At 43.3% G+C, this 17,386-nt stretch overlaps 8 protein-coding genes across 8 annotated transcripts; 4 read left to right on the top strand and 4 right to left on the bottom strand.

Moving 5' to 3' along the window:
* Positions 1 to 81: 81 nt before the first annotated feature.
* PHALS_14033 (uncharacterized protein) lies at positions 82 to 656 on the top strand (the record flags this gene model as incomplete). Its single annotated transcript, XM_024729764.1, has 3 exons — positions 82 to 314; positions 378 to 475; positions 538 to 656. 3 exons carry the CDS (start codon positions 82 to 84, stop codon positions 654 to 656), a joined length of 450 nt encoding a protein of 149 aa, XP_024580109.1.
* A 51-nt stretch (positions 657 to 707) lies between these two features.
* PHALS_14034 (Predicted Rho GTPase-activating protein) lies at positions 708 to 2,023 on the top strand (the record flags this gene model as incomplete). The annotated part of the gene is made up of 2 exons (XM_024729765.1): positions 708 to 1,613; positions 1,676 to 2,023. 2 exons carry the CDS (start codon positions 708 to 710, stop codon positions 2,021 to 2,023), a joined length of 1,254 nt encoding a protein of 417 aa, XP_024580110.1.
* Positions 2,024 to 2,031: 8 nt separating this feature from the next.
* PHALS_14742 (uncharacterized protein) lies at positions 2,032 to 2,822 on the top strand. The gene has a single exon (XM_036407581.1). It carries the CDS (start codon positions 2,378 to 2,380, stop codon positions 2,582 to 2,584), a length of 207 nt encoding a protein of 68 aa, XP_036263271.1. The 5' UTR covers positions 2,032 to 2,377; the 3' UTR covers positions 2,585 to 2,822.
* On the bottom strand, positions 2,821 to 4,152 carry PHALS_14035 (Ran GTPase-activating protein; the record flags this gene model as incomplete). Its single annotated transcript, XM_024729767.1, has 1 exon — positions 2,821 to 4,152. One exon carries the CDS (start codon positions 4,150 to 4,152, stop codon positions 2,821 to 2,823), a length of 1,332 nt encoding a protein of 443 aa, XP_024580112.1.
* Positions 4,153 to 4,479: 327 nt separating this feature from the next.
* On the bottom strand, positions 4,480 to 5,808 carry PHALS_14036 (uncharacterized protein; the record flags this gene model as incomplete). The annotated part of the gene is made up of 3 exons (XM_024729768.1): positions 4,480 to 4,595; positions 4,685 to 5,310; positions 5,384 to 5,808. 3 exons carry the CDS (start codon positions 5,806 to 5,808, stop codon positions 4,480 to 4,482), a joined length of 1,167 nt encoding a protein of 388 aa, XP_024580113.1.
* A 5,170-nt stretch (positions 5,809 to 10,978) lies between these two features.
* On the top strand, positions 10,979 to 12,135 carry PHALS_14037 (alpha-soluble nsf attachment; the record flags this gene model as incomplete). Its single annotated transcript, XM_024729770.1, has 5 exons — positions 10,979 to 11,135; positions 11,199 to 11,242; positions 11,309 to 11,387; positions 11,475 to 11,706; positions 11,766 to 12,135. 5 exons carry the CDS (start codon positions 10,979 to 10,981, stop codon positions 12,133 to 12,135), a joined length of 882 nt encoding a protein of 293 aa, XP_024580114.1.
* Positions 12,136 to 12,248: 113 nt separating this feature from the next.
* Positions 12,249 to 13,348, bottom strand: PHALS_14038 (Predicted protein tyrosine phosphatase; the record flags this gene model as incomplete). The annotated part of the gene is made up of 5 exons (XM_024729771.1): positions 12,249 to 12,527; positions 12,589 to 12,717; positions 12,774 to 12,855; positions 12,924 to 13,048; positions 13,115 to 13,348. The coding sequence occupies 5 exons, from the start codon at positions 13,346 to 13,348 to the stop codon at positions 12,249 to 12,251; spliced, it is 849 nt and encodes a 282-aa protein (XP_024580115.1).
* A 3,203-nt stretch (positions 13,349 to 16,551) lies between these two features.
* On the bottom strand, positions 16,552 to 16,784 carry PHALS_14039 (uncharacterized protein; the record flags this gene model as incomplete). Its single annotated transcript, XM_024729772.1, has 2 exons — positions 16,552 to 16,606; positions 16,654 to 16,784. 2 exons carry the CDS (start codon positions 16,782 to 16,784, stop codon positions 16,552 to 16,554), a joined length of 186 nt encoding a protein of 61 aa, XP_024580116.1.
* Between the last annotated feature and the right edge of the window lie 602 nt (positions 16,785 to 17,386).

Raw genomic sequence — 17,386 nt, forward strand, 5'->3', positions numbered from 1 at the left:
ACCATTGTGTGTGTCTTGTCATCGATACAAGAGATTGCACGCGCCAAGAAATTCGCTCGTGAGCTCGAAGTCGTCGATCGAATGGAGTTTGCGCTAGCTGAGACGCCTGAGAAGCTTCTTAACCTACTGAGTAGTTATCGTTCGTCGAACTTCGACCGCATCACATTATGTGGCGTTTTTGAAACTGTGCCAGAGCTGCAACGAACCCGATTTTTGCGAACGTTGAAACGTATACAGCACGTGAGCGGCACGACCCTTTTGGAATTCAATGCCTGTACAGCTGCACATATGGCAACTCATGCATGGACGAACAAGTACGTGCATAGCAGTTACCCTTGTTACGCCATAACTTTGCCAATTTTACGTCGACTAGCCAGTGAAACGGGCTTTACACTTCAAGAAACACTTGGCTACTCGGATCACTACGAACGCACGTTTCTTGAATGGAATCGTCAATTTCAAGCGCGATGGGGACGTGACTCATCTTCAAACTCAATCAATCAATCCACATCAATAAACGATTTGGCGAATTTGCAGCACACATCATCGCTTCCCGAGTCCTTCAAACGCACGTGGGAGTTCTATCTGCTGCACTCGGCTGCTTGCTACCGATCTGGTGCACTTCAAGTCTTTCAAATCAGAATGAACTAATTTAATGTACGCCAATTAAAAGTATTCAAAACATAATTATCTTGAGATAGATATAAATGACGTCTGCAAACCCGGAGTGTAATGACGACTGCAAGTGGCAGAAGCATGTGGACATTAAATCTGGATCGACTTACTACTTTAACATTCATACTGGCGAGTCATCCTGGGAGGCTCCTGCCAGGCTAAAGACTTTGCAGGTGCAAGACACAGCGCACGATGCAACTACAAATTGGCGCGAGTATGTCGACGACGAGTCCGGTATGACATATTACCACGACGAAACAAGTGGTGAAAGTCGATGGGATAAGCCGGAAAATTTTTGTCCGAGTCAAACGATCAGGAAGAAATGCAGTGATAATGAGCCTGAAGAGCAAGTCGCATCAGAACGACGTGACAATGAAATTTCACGAGAGATTGACACGACGGAACAGAATGTTCAATTACAGGAGATTAAAGACAAACTGCCAGTCGATAGTATTCCCAAAAGTACTGAAAAAGATTCGGGTACAGCTACGGACGCAAGCCAAAAGTCTCAACAATGGGTAAAGTACGTGGATGCTGCTAGCAACAAGCCATACTACTACAACGCAAACACAGGCAAAACGCAATGGGACAAGCCTGAAAAACTTGATGAGACCGCAGTAGCTCCCACGGCTTCTGGAATGACTGCCGAGTATCAGGCTTATCTGAATCGAATGCGTACAGATCACCTAACGCGCGTGACGCAGCAAGTCCTAGACCCGTCGGGCAACCTGACCAAGCTAAATGCTATACTAAATGAGATTGACGGTCAGCCTTCCTCGAATAAAGCGTCAGATGAAAAAAATGATGCTGATCTGTCACGAACGCTCAAATCAGAATGGCAACAGCATTTCGACGCTCAGACCCAGCGCTACTATTACCACAATGTGGTTACAGGGGTTACACAGTGGGCAAAACCAGACGCACCCATTGTCTCGGGGGTACGTCTAGAATGTTTATTTTGTTGGCATATATTTAATAAGAAGTTTATCATTGCATGTAGTTGTCAGATTGGATACCCCCACAAGTCCCCGAGGCTAATTCGACAAGCGCTGATACAGTAAAAAATTCTGGCGAACAATATGTTGCCCGAGCAAAATTTAATCGGCTGACCGGCAAGTACGAGCAACTCGGCGGTGATGACTATTGGAAAAATGCAGGTATTGCTACCGATCGTGCAGGGCGACAAATGAGCCACTTTTTCGATATGACGGAGTTAGAGAGAAATCGAGAGGAAGCACGGCGTAGAAAGGAGCAATTGAAGCGAAGGAACATTGACTGGAAGAAAATAGCAGCGGAAAAGAAAGCCAAGAAGCGGAAGCAGAGGAACGAATGGCTGTTTATTGACTAAAATAGAATATTTGCTAATTTGCGCTGTCATATTTTCCAACGCGACAATTGTAAGAATTTTGGAAATGTTTCACTATGAGACAGATCAAGTTTAACGCATTTTTGAATCGCAATTTTGGGAGATTCCGCTAACCTGTTATGACCTAATCACAAAATATTTCTTTTTTTCTGAGTTTAGAAATTCTACTGTGAGTCTTATCTTTGAACGAATTATAGAATCCGATGTCGCCAGCTCTAACGTATGGAGTCAATCCTCCTGGAATAACGGCCGAACTGATTTTTAGTCCTTGAAATCGTTAGAAATGGAATCCCACGCAAGCCTTTCCTGAGATTAGCCTACGACGCGCAGAAATATATGCTACATCACGATGTCAGTAATACTTTGCTTCGATATACAACCCATATGCCATATTTTTTTGCCCTTAATTATCACCCGTGGAGTCTCTTTAATGTCATCGACTTTGACGGCGAGCACAACAGGTCTTATCATCCAGGCGAATCCAGTGATTTTCTGCAGAACGTGATGTACTTCAGTTGTAAACGGAGAAATGAGTACAAATGATAATCGATTGTACTCCAATCATTGCAATCCGTTCATTGGCAAAAAGTGAAGCGATGCAATTTTTTGTTTGGGATAGTTTTCATTAAACGTATGAAATGCAACTCTGAGTCCAAAATGGGAATAAAGGATCATCTCTGTCTTATCAAGCAATGTCTTGTTAAAAAAACTTAATCATTGACATACTTTGTGTGATCATTGATGCATGTACATAAGTTGACATCGCAAAATCCAAGCAATTAGGTATTAACTGCTTTAATCGTCACCTTGTCAAGCATCGATGTCACTTGTTTCAAAGAATCCTCGTTCTTCTCTTCCTCTTCTTCTTCATCTTCTTCATCCTCATCATTGTCATCCATTGAGCCAAGCATGTCACTTCTATTTTTACTTTCCAACAGCTCCTCAATGTTTGCCACACCATCAGCCGAGATCTGATTGCCGTCCATATCAAGTTTTACAAATGCTTTCTTCTCCACAACAGCTTTCACAAGCGCAAGTGCACCAGAGGCCCCAATCTCATTCACATTGGCGACAATTCGCTCCAGCAAAGGCGATCCTGTAGTTATAGCCTTGGCAATGACTTTGGCGCCCTTTGATCCAATCTCATTCTCCTCCATCTGCAAGACGCGCAGAGCAGTGCTGACACAAAGTAGCTGGCCTAGTGATTGCATGCTGTCAGCAGTCAGATCATTACCAGAAACATCCAGCTCTGCAAGAGTATCAACTGCCCCGGCCTCGACCATCGCTTCTACAATTGCAACTAGACCATCGTCTTCAATAGCAGCGTCACGGAGGTTTATTTCCCGTAAATTGGGCATGTTCTTGACAGCTGCAGCAATCGCTTTACCCCCAGACGTTTTAAATGTGTTGTCACTAAGGTCGAGTTTCTCGAGCTTTTGAAGAGAATTTAACGCCTGCGCAAACGTCAGACTTCCTTCTCTCTGTGCACGCGTGGCGGAGAATCGCAAGTCTTTCAACGCTGGGGACATTGGCAACAGCTTGGCTAATGCTATAGCTCCACCATCTCCACTCATGTTGTTGTAAAAGTGGAAAGTTTCAAGTTTTGTGGGCGTATCTTGACCACGGAATAGCAGTACCTCTTGTGCAATTACATTCGCAGCTGCCGCTGAGATGCCATTATTGCAGAAATAAATGTGCTGCAGCTGCTCCTGATTTAGTAGCAGCCCAAAACAAGCACGAACGCCCTTTTCACCCAGTGCATTGTCGCTCAAGTCAATGCGCGTCAGTGTCTTGATAGCGCTGAGTGAATCGCAAAGCGTTGACAGCACCTGCAGCGCTTCATCTTCAGGACGACCAGCAATCATATCCGCGAAGTCTACGCTCGTGAGCCTTTCAAAAGCGCCACGCATTTCAAGGCGCGAAAAGAAGGCAGCAATTACGCGTGCAGCTTCGAGTGTATAGCTCTTGTTGCGCAGTGTTATGTGTGTAAATGCCGGTGGCAGTTCCTGTGTCTCTGCATCAGCATACGTCTGGACGAGCTCATGGGCACGTACTTCTGTCACAAGCTCGCGCTCACCCTCGAAGGACAGTACGGTCTTGATGGTAGCCATGATTATCGGGGGGCAGGCACTTGATTTTTGTACGAAATATTGAGACTACATGCCCCGTGGAACATGATACATATCTGTGGCCTTTAGACTATCATTGTATTGATGTGCATCTGCATGCATCTGCTTGCATAAATCCGTGATTTCGAAATCATTTTTCTCATTAACACGTTAAAAATGCAAATGCAAACTACTACTATGTTCGGTCGCATACGGCTAGTCCACAAATATCTAGCAATGGTGTAGATCCTTCTCAGCCCGTCTGCCGGGACCAGGACTCCCACAGCAACTGGCAACGGCGGCAAAAGACAGAGGCAATTTCGCTTTCTCTTACTTGAGATACGACAACACTACCTCCTGGGCCGTCTGTACAGTTTCTCGAATCGTAAACTTGATCAGCGAAAGTGTCTTCGCAATTGACGAGCATGAAAAAATTTCGTCAGCACCTACAGCAGACAGAGCAACAACAATCGTACAACAGCGGTATCCAGTTCAAATCACAACACAAATGTCGTAGCAATTACACGAAACGTACCTTGTGCACTCTCAGCATCTAATTCGCAAAATTGAAAAGTTTCTTGCGACCAGTCAATCAAATATAGCAGTGCAATCCCAAGAACAACGACTGCCACAAGAATCAGCGGTATGTAAACAAATAGCCATGAAGTCCAAGTTCGGTGGCTTTCAATCATCTGCATGGTGGCAACTTGTTCCTCCACGTCTCCAGTCTCTCCAGCAAGCGCTTGAGTCTCGCTTGCACTACCTTCGGAGATTGGCAAAGTGTCTAATTCTTCAATTTCCTTACTCGGTCTATCCTTCGGTACGAAATCTGAATCAGCTTCGGAGTCACTCGATGACTTAGTGCTTTTAACACTGGGCATGTATTTAGTGCGCTCACGCACACGTTGGACATCATATTGCTGCTGAACTATGGGTGCATAGATGTCCACCTTATCGTCTAAACCAAGCTGTTTTACATGATAGTTAGTTGTGGGTCCGTCCCAGTCGTTCTTCTCCTCCTTCTCCTCTTTCTCCTCTTTTGCCTCCTTCTGTTCATCTTCGTTCGTAGCAGTAGCAGTATCTTCAGCATCAAGCGTCTTTTTTGCTTCTTCTTTCGCCATCTTAAGCTTGGAAGTCCTCATTCTCTTCTCAGTCGCCTCACTAAATCATCAATACACACTTACAGTCAGCTTCCTTTGTTTCTTGCCTCAAATAAGTCTACACAGCAATTCACCGTGGAGCGCTGTCTGGAAGAGTGACAGTCATTGTAGATGGAGCCACAAACTGCGTCGTGGGCACTGAGCGAGTCATGGGTTCAAGTTCTTGCGCGGCTTCTTCTTCGTGTTCGGGCTCAGGCATGGCCGAAAATCTGTTCACCATCCTACGTGCAATCGAATTCTTCTTATCCACTGCATCACTTCCCACATCAACAACTGTCTTGCTCTTTTTGGTACGGTGGCTGGCGTCCGACGAGCCCATATTCTTCCGCTTACCGCCATCCTTCTTACCGGTAACTCGCGCAACAGCAGCATCAATGCGCTTCTTCTGCTCCTGCGCCAAAGCCATCCGTGTAACCTCCAGCTTTGTTAGTTCGGGTGCGCTTCCGTCGCTGGTAAAACTCATGCCAGCGTTGCTGCGGTCGGCAATCTGGGTGGCCATCTCGACGTTTCTTTCTTGCGTTTCCTTTTTCTGTTAGTGAGGTTAAGATTGAACTTTCGGAGTTCTTTTTCGAAATTTCAAATGATGTTCTCATCTTGATATCATCACACTTTTAATATTTTCGAGTAGACTACAAAGTTGATGGGCGACCCAGAAATTTTCTCTGATATGTATTTGCGAAGAGAGAGGATGTTTGTTGTCGATCAAATCAATATTTGATTACAATCAGCCAATATGTAGTTCGCCCACACTGAATCTATATAGCGTTTCTCACATGTGGACGCCTGACCTGAACAAATACATCTTGCAAAATCTTTTAAATTTTATTGATATTAAGCAGTATTTTGTGTATTTTTTTTTCAAGAATAGATTCCGACAGTCGGTAAACTCGGCGCAAATAAAGATTAAAACACAGTAATGTGGAGACTAAAGCTACTGTTCTTATGCTTATTTATTGAGTATAATATGTTACTGCAGTGTTAGTTGACAAGTTTGAATGCAGGTTAAATGGTAAAACAAGCTGATGTAACAATTTAAATGCTCTTAAAATTCAGACAGCTTGGCGAGAGTTAAGGAGATAGACTCAAAATCTAATGGGGTAACCTAGTGAGTTCATAACACAAGGCCTTTAATCATGGTCTTACAGTGGGTGTTTGGTCGTTGGTCCCAAGTCTCAATTTGTTAAAGTTTCTGATAGTTTGTATTGTAGTACTATAGTAGCAATATTTTGTCTTTCTTTTTCTACTTAAACGAGCACAGAAACGCTACATAAATGCAAAATTCTCAATACAACTCGCCAAACTAAGCTGCATTTGTTGCTCCGCCGGTGCCGAACGGAGTTGTATGATAGAACAATATATCATACACACTGATGATAACGCAATGTGATACAGTGACAAATAAGTACTAACTAACTAGGCCTTTATGATCGTGATAATCGATCAATTGCTACCCAAGAATTGAGCTTTTCTCAATAACAGTACCACATCCATTTTTATTACCGGTACTAGTACCTGTCCCAAAATTGGTAATAGGACCACTTAATCGCTTGTTGCCGACATGCTTTCATTACTCACGGGGGCTGTCTTGCTACTTGCGCAGAGAAAAATTGACCCAACGAGTCAACCTGAATGCGTAGCTAATTGGGCTCCCAAACGTATCGTCGGACGCCGACTGCTCATCATCAGAAGGCTTTAAATCATAAGCGATGACGAAACCACGGCAAATTAGTCCAAGTGGAACTTCAAACTCTTACGCGTTTTTGTCTGAGAGAGAAGCTTCCGCTGCAACAGACTCTGGTAGCAGACCTGATGTACCCGCCGGTCCACTAGCCGTTTCATGTGACAGTGTGCTACCCCTTGACCATCGACCGGCGCCGACGAGGGACATGTCATTTGCGGCTGACTATCGTGATTCAAATCAGTTATACGTTAGGTTGTTTCGTTCCGAGAAAAACGTCATGCGACCAGAACTAAGATACGTCGGGCTCAGGATGCGTTTTTGTAGCTACGCCAACTCAGACATGAATCATGGCACCCGCAGTGATTCAGAACAGTGTTGCTTCTCTGGCTGAGTGTAGCCCAGCTACAGGTGATGGTAGAGACGCATGTCCGTCTACAACAAAGAACTCCATCTGACTGGCCTGCAAGAGCAAAATCATGATATGGTTTCGGCAACCCCGCTTTTACATCTAACTTACATTTCCACTGAACAAGATATCCAATTTGGAATAAGCAATAAGACCATATGATTACGGATGGTTGATGGAGCGCGAACATGATGTTTGCGATTTCTTGCTGGCTGTAAGTCTACATGTTGGCTAATGTTCAGCTTTGCTACTGATATAGCGTTGGGGAATGATGGGTGAGCCAAGCTATTATACTGCGGATCAACTTTTACCTCGACGGGCCTTACTAACTTGCCTCTTATAGTCAGGTCCAAAAATCTTACCTATCGTCGTTTAGAAGCGATCGCATGTATATGATGACACATCTCTGGACACTTTACTTATCCATTCAGTAAAGTAAGAAAGCATGTCATAAATTGTAGGAAGACGCCGTTGTTTCATACATTGTCGATTTCCCCCTCCGTTGAGCAGCAAATCGAACGGAATATGAATCACCTCTCCTTTCATTTCAAACAAGAAAGGCTGACATCTTGAGCATCCTCTTAGAACTCTCTTGTTATGCTCTAAGCTCTTCCTTCGCCCGTCAACACGTCTGCGCTCTGCATCATCCGAATCGGGTCTTTCGATGAGCTCCAGCTTCTCTCAACCATAGACCGTACAGAAAAGATATCAATCAAAAGTCCAAATTTAACCTCGGAACCGTTGAACGGACGAATATTCGGTCATTGTGGGACGCTACCCTTTGTATAAGACAAGTCAATCTCAGCCCGCGTTGCGCGCGGGAAGTGCATGTTAGGTCCCATTCATGACACTCTCTATCCCAGCTGGATTTGCGACGCAGTTTGGCTAGACTTGCCGTCCACGAGCAGAAATCATTGTTAGTCTAATTGTATCGACCATCACTAACATGGTAAAGGCATGATATTTCAGGCTAAAGATACGAGTAAGGTAGAAAACATTAAATGTGCACTGAGTTGAAGTCAATTTGATTTGCACCTGGTGATATTATATTGTATATCTATTGACTTTAAATAATGACTCTTAGGATCAAGTTCGAAATTCAAAGAGTTATATGCGTAAACCAGAATGAAAGGAGATTGTGCTCGCGTATCATGTGGACGTGAAAGTACTTAGCGAATGCGCAATGTAGACTCCTTGTCGCACACCAATGTAGCCGATGTTCATGTGCTCCTTGTATTTCATTTATCACGTGATATGGCCTGATGCATGAGATGGTATATTTAGTCGCGTTAACCTGGTTTGCAATTTATTCTGATCTTGGGAATAATACATAAATACCGTCGTATTTCAAAATGCAAAGTTAAAGGTGTTGTAAAAATTTTGACATTTAGAACGGATGCAAATCCCAGGGTTCATTTACGTACGTCACATGAGTGAGCACTGCCATTCGTACTTCTCTCTGTGATGTTAATGGGATATCAAACCCTTCAATATATAGTAGGATGCTGGATTCAGTCGACGCTTGTCACTCCCCTGAACACCTGAGTCCACCTCTTTTGTACTCGTTGAGTACCAATTACTATAGGGTAGCCGTGCTCCGTTTCAGAAAATTTATTCTATATTCGACTTTTCGATATTTGTATTTCTCAATTAAAAGAGTACGGTGCAATCATTGCGCCATCGTGCATGTCTGCGAATAGGGTAAATTGTAAGGTTCGTGAGAACATATTTTGTGCGGTAATTTCTAAATGTGTATTGTGTATGTTTCGGTCACGAAACATACACAATACACATTAAGTTTGTCGCGCAAAAGGGCATCCTCAAAGCTGGCATAAAAATCATACAAGAATCAATTTTCAGCTGCTATCACAGCTCTCTGGTTCTAATCCGACAGAAGAGAGTACAGTGAGTCCAAAAATGGTATCTACCTTTTAACAGTAGGGCGTCGAAGTCGCGACCGTCATATCCGTCGTCGCGCATTGCTCGATCTGACTAAGAGACTGGGGAGTATGTTATTTGGTTTAAGATGTAATTAGTCATTAATTACTTTACCGGGCTGGGACACCGCGCCTTCAGGAAGCTGCGACGTGATGAAACAAAGAGTAAATTATATTAGCAATGTTATACAAAGTAGCTATAAATTGTCGTTCCTTCATCCCTACGTTTACAATGATTACGCAATGTCATATCTGGCTAGTCACCGCACCGTTTCACAAACATTATTGATTGCGATTGCGTGGAGGAGGACATTGCAATCGGAAGACGAGTCCTAGTTCCAGCTCACAATGATTAGTACTTCACCACAGTGCGAATGGAGCCCACGCCCAATCGATAAGTGTTCTCGATTGAGCCAATCTGCGGCCTAGCTCAGCGTTACAAAGCGCAAGTATCAGATGCAGCAATACAAACCATGAGCTCGCAAATTGTGGCCCATCACACTTCAAGATAATCCATAGTCGCCGGATCGACATCCTTATCGCTATTATCGCTTGCTTGCTCGAAGAATGTGTCGTTCTGGTCTTCACATTCACCCACGTCAGCATGATCAGTCATCTAATACTGGATGTGTTTCGCTCGTTTCACATCTGGACGCATTAGACAATCTCCCGTAGGCTTTTAGTTCGATGCAGTGTACAGAATGTTCGCTACACGCTTTCAAACCCTTGCTCGAGACCAGGGTATTTTAATTTGTGTTCACGAAGGACAGCGTCTCATTCTGTAACAAATAGAGGATGACTATCATCGGGCAAATCAAGAAGCGAGTTCCCCTCTTGTTGTGTAAAGCCGCTTCCTCGGTCGGCTTTGCCATACGATGCCGACCCTACATGCCTCCTATTAGTCGACCGCTGGGCATTCGCCTTAGGCATAATAGGGGCATGAGGTCGAACAAAAGGGCAAGCTACATCATTTATATTAAAAAAAAGATTTGGACAACTTTTATGTTGTGTACACAGATTTTAATTGCGTGTACCAAGTCATCGCGAACACATTGACAGGAATGATCTAAAATATGAATGAGGATCACGGGCTTGTTCTCATCTTTCCAGTCACATGGGATGCTGTACTTGATATTGCGTGTACGCATCGTGGACATTTCTCACAAAATATGTTTTCAGGAACCTCCACTTATTTACTGTCAAAAAGTTTGTTTGCCTCTCAAATTTTTGCCCAATCACATGTAGTTTATATTTATTATACTAAATTTTAGGGCTTTGAATGTTTGCAAATGTTAATATTACAGGGGGCTAAAGTCAATCTTAGCATGACCAGAATTATTAGTAGGTTTTCGTCGGAATAAGTCATTTTGATATATATACAACCCACGGTTTACAACTTTCATCTAAGTCAACTATTAAGTCTAAGATGGAGTATATAATCCCGTTTTGAATACAAATTAAAAGTACAAACTGTAACAAAATCCAATGACGTAAAAATACTGCTTTGACTATCAAAGTTGATATCGTGGAAATAGCAGTTACTACGCATACGCTGATTCAAAGCATAGGGAAATACAGTATTCTGACGTGTGAGCCACACTAAGTGTGGTTGCGTTGTAGCGATAAATAATCGGGGCAAGCCGCAATGAGCGCAGAAGCTAAGGCTAAAGATTTTCTAGCGCAGGGAGAAAAGGCTCTCAAAAAGACCTCTTTTTTCTCGTTTGGATCAAGCTCGCAGCGAAACGAAGATGCCAGTGATTTTTTTGCGAAAGCTGGCAATCAGTTCAAGATTGCCAAGAACTGTGCGTGCTCTTCACTTTTCCTCAATCTCGACCTTTAACAGAGGGCTGTATTGAACAATGCAGGGCAAAAAGCGGCAGAGGCATTCGAAAAGTGTGCGCGCTGCCAGGTTTGTTCTTATTGCATACGTGCACTAATATTTTGATGAATTACAATAATTTGGTTGTATGAGCAGTCTCGCATGAATGAAAATTCGCGCGCTGCACAGTTCTACCAGCAAGCAGCAGAGGCGCTGGCTAAGGTAAACCCTATGGGTAAGCTAACCGTAGGAATTCCCATTGGAATTGACAGAGGCTGAAAATTTATGCTTGGCATCTTATTCTATTGCTGCTATTGAATAGATGCGATGGTGCACTATAAGACAGCCATCTCGATGCTGTGCGATGCTGGCCGCTTTTCCAACGCTGCTAAACTACAAAAGCAGATTGGCGAAATATATGAGCAACAGGATAACAAGGAAGAAGCGCTGGAGGCCTATCGTCAGGCTGCCGACTACTTTACAGGAGAGAATCAAGCCTCATCGGCTAACAACATGATGCTCAAAGTTGCACAGTTCTCGGCCGAGTTGGGAAAGTTAGTGATAAGTAATTGTTTTGATATGAGAGATGGTAACTTACGATTTATGTGGTAAGATACGACGCAGCTTTGGAGATTTATGAGAGCATTGCAAAGTCGTCAATGGAGTCGAACTTGCTTAAGTTTAACGCGAAGAATCATTTGCTGAATGCAGGCATCTGTGCGCTGGCGACCAAGGATATGGTTCTTGTGCAGATGAAGTGGGAGGAGTTCCAGGACATCGATTACACTTTTGCAGATAGTCGGGAGGGAAAGTTCTTGCAAGCCATGAACCAAAGTTACGAAGCGTTCAATGCCGATGCATTTGCGGACGCCGTGTACCAATACGACACGATCTCAAAGATTGAGCCATGGAAAATAACGCTCCTGTTGCGCGTTAAGGAGGGAATTGTCGGGGAGGTGGATGTCGCTCAGGACCTGACTTAAATGCATGAAGGGATTCGTGCCTTTGTCGTTGTTGATATTCAACGATTTAGCTTTGCATATCTCTATTGAACAAATGCTGATGGATTATTAAGTATTATGACAAAGTTTGCGACTTAATCATCGTCATCGTCACCGATTATACTTTTCTTTTCCGAAAACTTTACAGACGGCGACACGAGCGGGCCCTGCAAGCAAAAGAAATATTTTTGATACGCCAATATTGGAGAATCTGCAGCTTCTAACGGTGACTCCTCGATTGTAGACTTTTCGTTTTTCGCGTAGGTCTCAAACTCAATCTGCGGAATCGTCTTCGTCTCAATTCGATTTTCTCCCTTGTCAGAAGATTTACCTGGGAAAAACTCGCCTTTAGTTAGAGCTATTCGTTCCTCTTCCTGGATAAAGGATCGATCACAAAAATTAATACAGCGACTTTCTAACTTCTCTCTATCCTACCGTGAGTCGTTGGTGAACAATAAACCATGATGGTAGTTGATGCGGCAAAGTGACTAAGTCGACATCGAATAGCTCGATGAATTGTTCGTTTTCGAATCGCGTTTTGACGCTACCAGCGATATTTCGATACTGTTCAAGTTGCCGTTAGTTTTCGTTATCGAGACACGTGCTTCAATATACTCCACCTTGTCAATAGTCGACGTCAAGCTCCAGTTCTGTAGACGTCGAAGACAGCCAATCATTGTACCAGCAAAATGCACTCCAGTTCTACGACCAATCAAGAGCGATGAATGTTGCTGGTTGGAAGCCCAAAGCTGACTTAACTTTTAGCGTACTTGCACATAATTAAAATCGGGTGGAGCCTCTGGTCCAAAATACACTCGATGGCCTCTTTGGCCATACCTTCTGAAATGCCCTTCCACTGTGACGACGCTGTGCGATATTTCATGCCCAGGTGAATCTATGCAAAGCAAACTTAGCACTGACAAAATATATCTCGTAATCAGCAATTGTAAGCAGTACGGACCACGTTGATTTCCTTTTCGGCAAAAAAGGCGGCTAGATCGCGCGAGAGATCGTCATACGAGAGGTACACCACTGTGTTGAGCTGTAATGTAGCCAGGAACGAGAAGGACGACGCATCACACTTGTTTGAGCGATAGACTTGATCTTCTACTATCTCAAAAAACAGTGGAGGGTTCATGGAAGGAAGCACCGTTGCCACCACAGATGCTGCGGCATCCGAGGTTGTGTCTACCATGATGACAATTAATTGGACACTTCAATTTCGCCAATTGTATTAGATAAACACATTTGATATTAAAAACTGATTTTTAAGTGCAATATTATAGCCGCATTATTTGATTCCGTTCATCCGTTGCTTATGCGTAAAGAGTTTGAGTAAGTCAAAGCCATCCATTACATCGATTAGCCGTCTACAAAATTGTGATCAATGAGTTTGTCGCTATATTTTTCGTCATCTGTGAATTAAAAAGATTTGTTATGCGCTTCATATTCATGCAATGGTGAAAATCCTGCGGATTCGCAGACTTTATGGTATCCTCAGCAATTATCTCTTCATTACAACATGCATTGCCAAAACGTGATTTGCAGGAACCTCACAAAAAAGTGATGGTCAAGTGATATGAGGTAATCGAGGCACGTCGAAAAGCAACGTGCGTCTCAAAGAGCCTGTTTCAGAACCGCACTTTTTGCCTTATAAATCGAAACTGTAGTTGCGCTTACGACCAGGAATTGTCGTGACATCAGCGCGTTAATAAAATGGTGAATGCAGATGGTCAACGATGAGTTAAAGAGAAAAACTCTTGAGATCGCTTGGAACTCTGTCGTAATCACAACCAGTCGCGGTCAGAAAGTCGAGCAGTGATTTTTACTATGATACATAGGAGCTTTTCGATTTGATATCCTGTGGGGCAGATCTATAAACACTTATACGAAATATGCTATTGTTTATACAGTCGTCCCTCGGATAAATCAACTCACAACCTCGTACAATAGCGTGTTCCACAAAGCATATTTGTTTGTAGCCAAGTTCTAACTCATAACTGGTAAAATAGTAGCCAATTGTGAGTTACCCGAGTACATAGCGCTTTGATTGACTCGCTCCCTTCAGGTCTTTTTGTCATATGGACATCATGCGACGTTAGGTACTGCATAACTTTTTTACAAACATAAATCTTGTTGATGCAGATGACAGAGGTGCCAAGCAATCAATGCTGGATTAATTTGAAACCAGCCACGAATTAATGGTAGTCTGGACTGTCGCCGGAGATTTCTGCAGTTCTCGAATGCGCCTGAGTACCGCTCTATCTGTTAGATTCGTCACAACCAGCGGTGAAGCAGTAACTCTTAGGCTCTTTAGCTTTTCCAGATTCATGACTATCTCTTTTCCACATTTCATTTCTTGATCGTCATTCTCTTCTTCCGTCCCCTGAACCCTGGCTATAGTTTCGTTGTCATTCAACTCCAGATTAGCTGTTTTGTCCTCCATCACTGGACTCAAAGCTCTTTAATAGCCCTGGGATTATTAAGAGGGGGCCTTTGAATAGCGTCGCACAGGTCGATTTCAATGTGTTGCTTATCTATATTGGGCACCGATATTTGAGGAGACCTGCAAAGATACTAGTGTGGTGAAAGCAATTGGCCACGGTGGCTACTGATATCTCCTCCCAAGCTGCTTTGCTTCATTTCATTGCGGTTAACTGATCGATCTTATGGATGTTGATTTCACCTCGATCGTCACGATAGCAGCAATTTAAGATGATAACGTCTGTAATGCCGCTTGGACGCGGAGATTATCCCGGCATCCATTCTTAGACGTGCAGTTTGGAAAAAGGATGACAACCTCGACATTATTCACCTGGAGATCGTCGACTATGTGAGAAGTGGCGTTATCTAGTAAAAGAAGGATCTGCCTATCTTTGGCCTAAAAGAACAGTGATTGAAGTAGTTGACAACACATATAAAGCGTTTACATAGTGTACCTTCATGTCGTTGTCAAGCCTTTTTAACGACTTCTGGTAGAGGGCGCCGGTCATCCACGCTTTCTTATTGCTGCAATAATAGAAACGCAGTTGTTCTCCTGTCGTAGGATCGTATCAGCGAGGCTTACTGGCCCTTCCAATGAACAATGGCGTCAGCTTCTCTGACCCATCTGCGTTGGTAACAAAGGCAATAGTGATGCGGTTCTGTAATGCAGAAGGAAAAGTGATATTTTTTCATTTAAAAGACCATGATTTTATGTAAATAAACTTACTTTGGCTTGTCTACGTCCCTCAATGGCCTTTCTGAGACCATGGAATGGTGTCCTACAAGTGCATCAATTAAACAACTCGTAAGGTACGTTGCTAACATTCATAGCAGTTTCATCCATGTTGAGCACATCCTCCAGCTCATACCGAGCAATGACTGCTAAAGCGCAGGAGTGGTAGCATCGATTACTGCCTGATCTGCTGCACCACTCTCACCATAGATTCTGATACAACGCAGCTTGTTCCTCCCTTGAATGTGTTGCAGCCACCCATTGTAATATTTGCTTTCTTTCTCGCACAAGCCAAGTCGGGCAGCAAGGACTTTTGCTTTGGTTTTGCTGAGATCTACAGCGATGGCTACATGCCTTGTCTGGCATTGAAGCACCCATGTTTTCAAAGCTTTATCGAGCTGCGGGTGATTACAACGCGGGGCCGTTTGGCAGAAAGTTCAACATCTATCATGGCCTCGAGCTAGCGATTCTTTTGTAGGATGCTGAGTGGTTCCAACGCCAAACTTCAGTGTAGCCCATGTCACAAGCGCACTTTGACTCGTCCACTGATTTTTGTCTTTTTGATTGCAGACCTCGAGTCTCTGCGTATTTGTTTAACGTGCTGGTGGCATATTTATTGTAAATGTGATTTTGCAAATGCACTTCACATTTTCAATAAAAAGTTGCAAAAAAATCTGATAACCAATAAGCTCGGATAACTGATAGATATTTTCTCCACCGCATTTATTAGTTATTCGAGGGACGGGTGTATTTTCAGACAACAAAGCGTTGGCATGCTTTAATTATTGACAGCAAATATATTGACTTGCAAAAGCTGTGCAATATAACGGAAGTAACGTATAATGCAAAGATGATTGCGAATAGATCAAATATCCCATTAAGCGAAAATTATACGGTGTAGCTTTCAACATTCGTAAGGGGGCAGTGACTTGTGATGCTTGTTTTAACAAGCTCATCAAAGCACTTGGACCTTCTGCATAATATAATACTCAATTCTAGCGAGTGGGTAGCGTATAAACTGGACCAGCTTCATGGTTTACACGAGTAATTGGCAATTGAGCATTGACTATAAATTGAAAGCAGTCAGTGCTTGTCGATTTCGTGAGTTATGAAATGTGATCTTAGTCTGGACAGTTTCATTTGTTCGAATCAGGCGTAGTCGAACTGGCTTATAGTATAGATTATAATGTGAAGAAGTACTGCTGTGTCCCTCCTAAATGCATAATGCAGATTGTCCTATTAAATTAGACACAAATTTATAGAAAATTAATAAGAACAAGAACTTATCCATTTTGAAAACAATATTTTCGGTTACAACATCGAGCATCCGCTCATCAGCATACGCCGGTCCAATGCGCAATTTAGGGGAAAGCAGTGCAGCAGTAAAATCTAGTTGGCGTCTAGTAATTTTCATAGATTATCTTGAATTTTAGTCGGACGTCAGCATGGCTTGCGAGGCTGTAAGAGGGGTGATGCGACGTTTCATCTATACTCATTGCAAGAGTTGTGTGCGAAAGTCTTTGACAGTTTGACCGGCGTCCAGTACCAAGAAAGGTATTTTTCCAAAGTGCCACTCTGCACTAGCTACAGGCAGCACTTTTGCGAGATGGTGACATGAGGGGTAAGCACTCAAGGAGTAGCTTTCTAGCTATCTAGCTTTTATGTTGATCTTTTTGACACGACAGTCAGCACGCATAGGTGTCTATAAACTTGTTTTTGTGTGGCGGGCGATTTCGCAGGGTACTTATTATCTGCATTATCATGGCGTGATTATGTCTGCAAAAGTCACCCGACTCTTTCGCTAGCTTATGGGCAAAATCAGTTGCTGATCCAGGTCCAGATGTTTCTTAACGAGCTGGTCGACGTCATCGGTTCCTCGGAGTAATACTTTCCGCCGTAGGAAGTTAGTTTGTACCGAGTGCGAGATTCGTGCTGAAGAAAGGCGAAGCGTAGCAAACGCTGAAAGTAGGTAATGCAGTGTTGGTCAGCTTGTATATTGAGAAGTAAGAGAAGATT

This window comes from Plasmopara halstedii (genome assembly GCF_900000015.1).
Source record: "Plasmopara halstedii genome assembly, contig: Scaffold_816, whole genome shotgun sequence".
NCBI lineage: Eukaryota > Oomycota > Peronosporomycetes > Peronosporales > Peronosporaceae > Plasmopara > Plasmopara halstedii.

Bases quoted from the DNA above. Each gene is read 5' to 3' on its own strand.
- PHALS_14742 (XM_036407581.1), top strand. From the start codon at position 2,378: ATGCTACATCACGATGTCAGTAATACTTTGCTTCGATATACAACCCAT.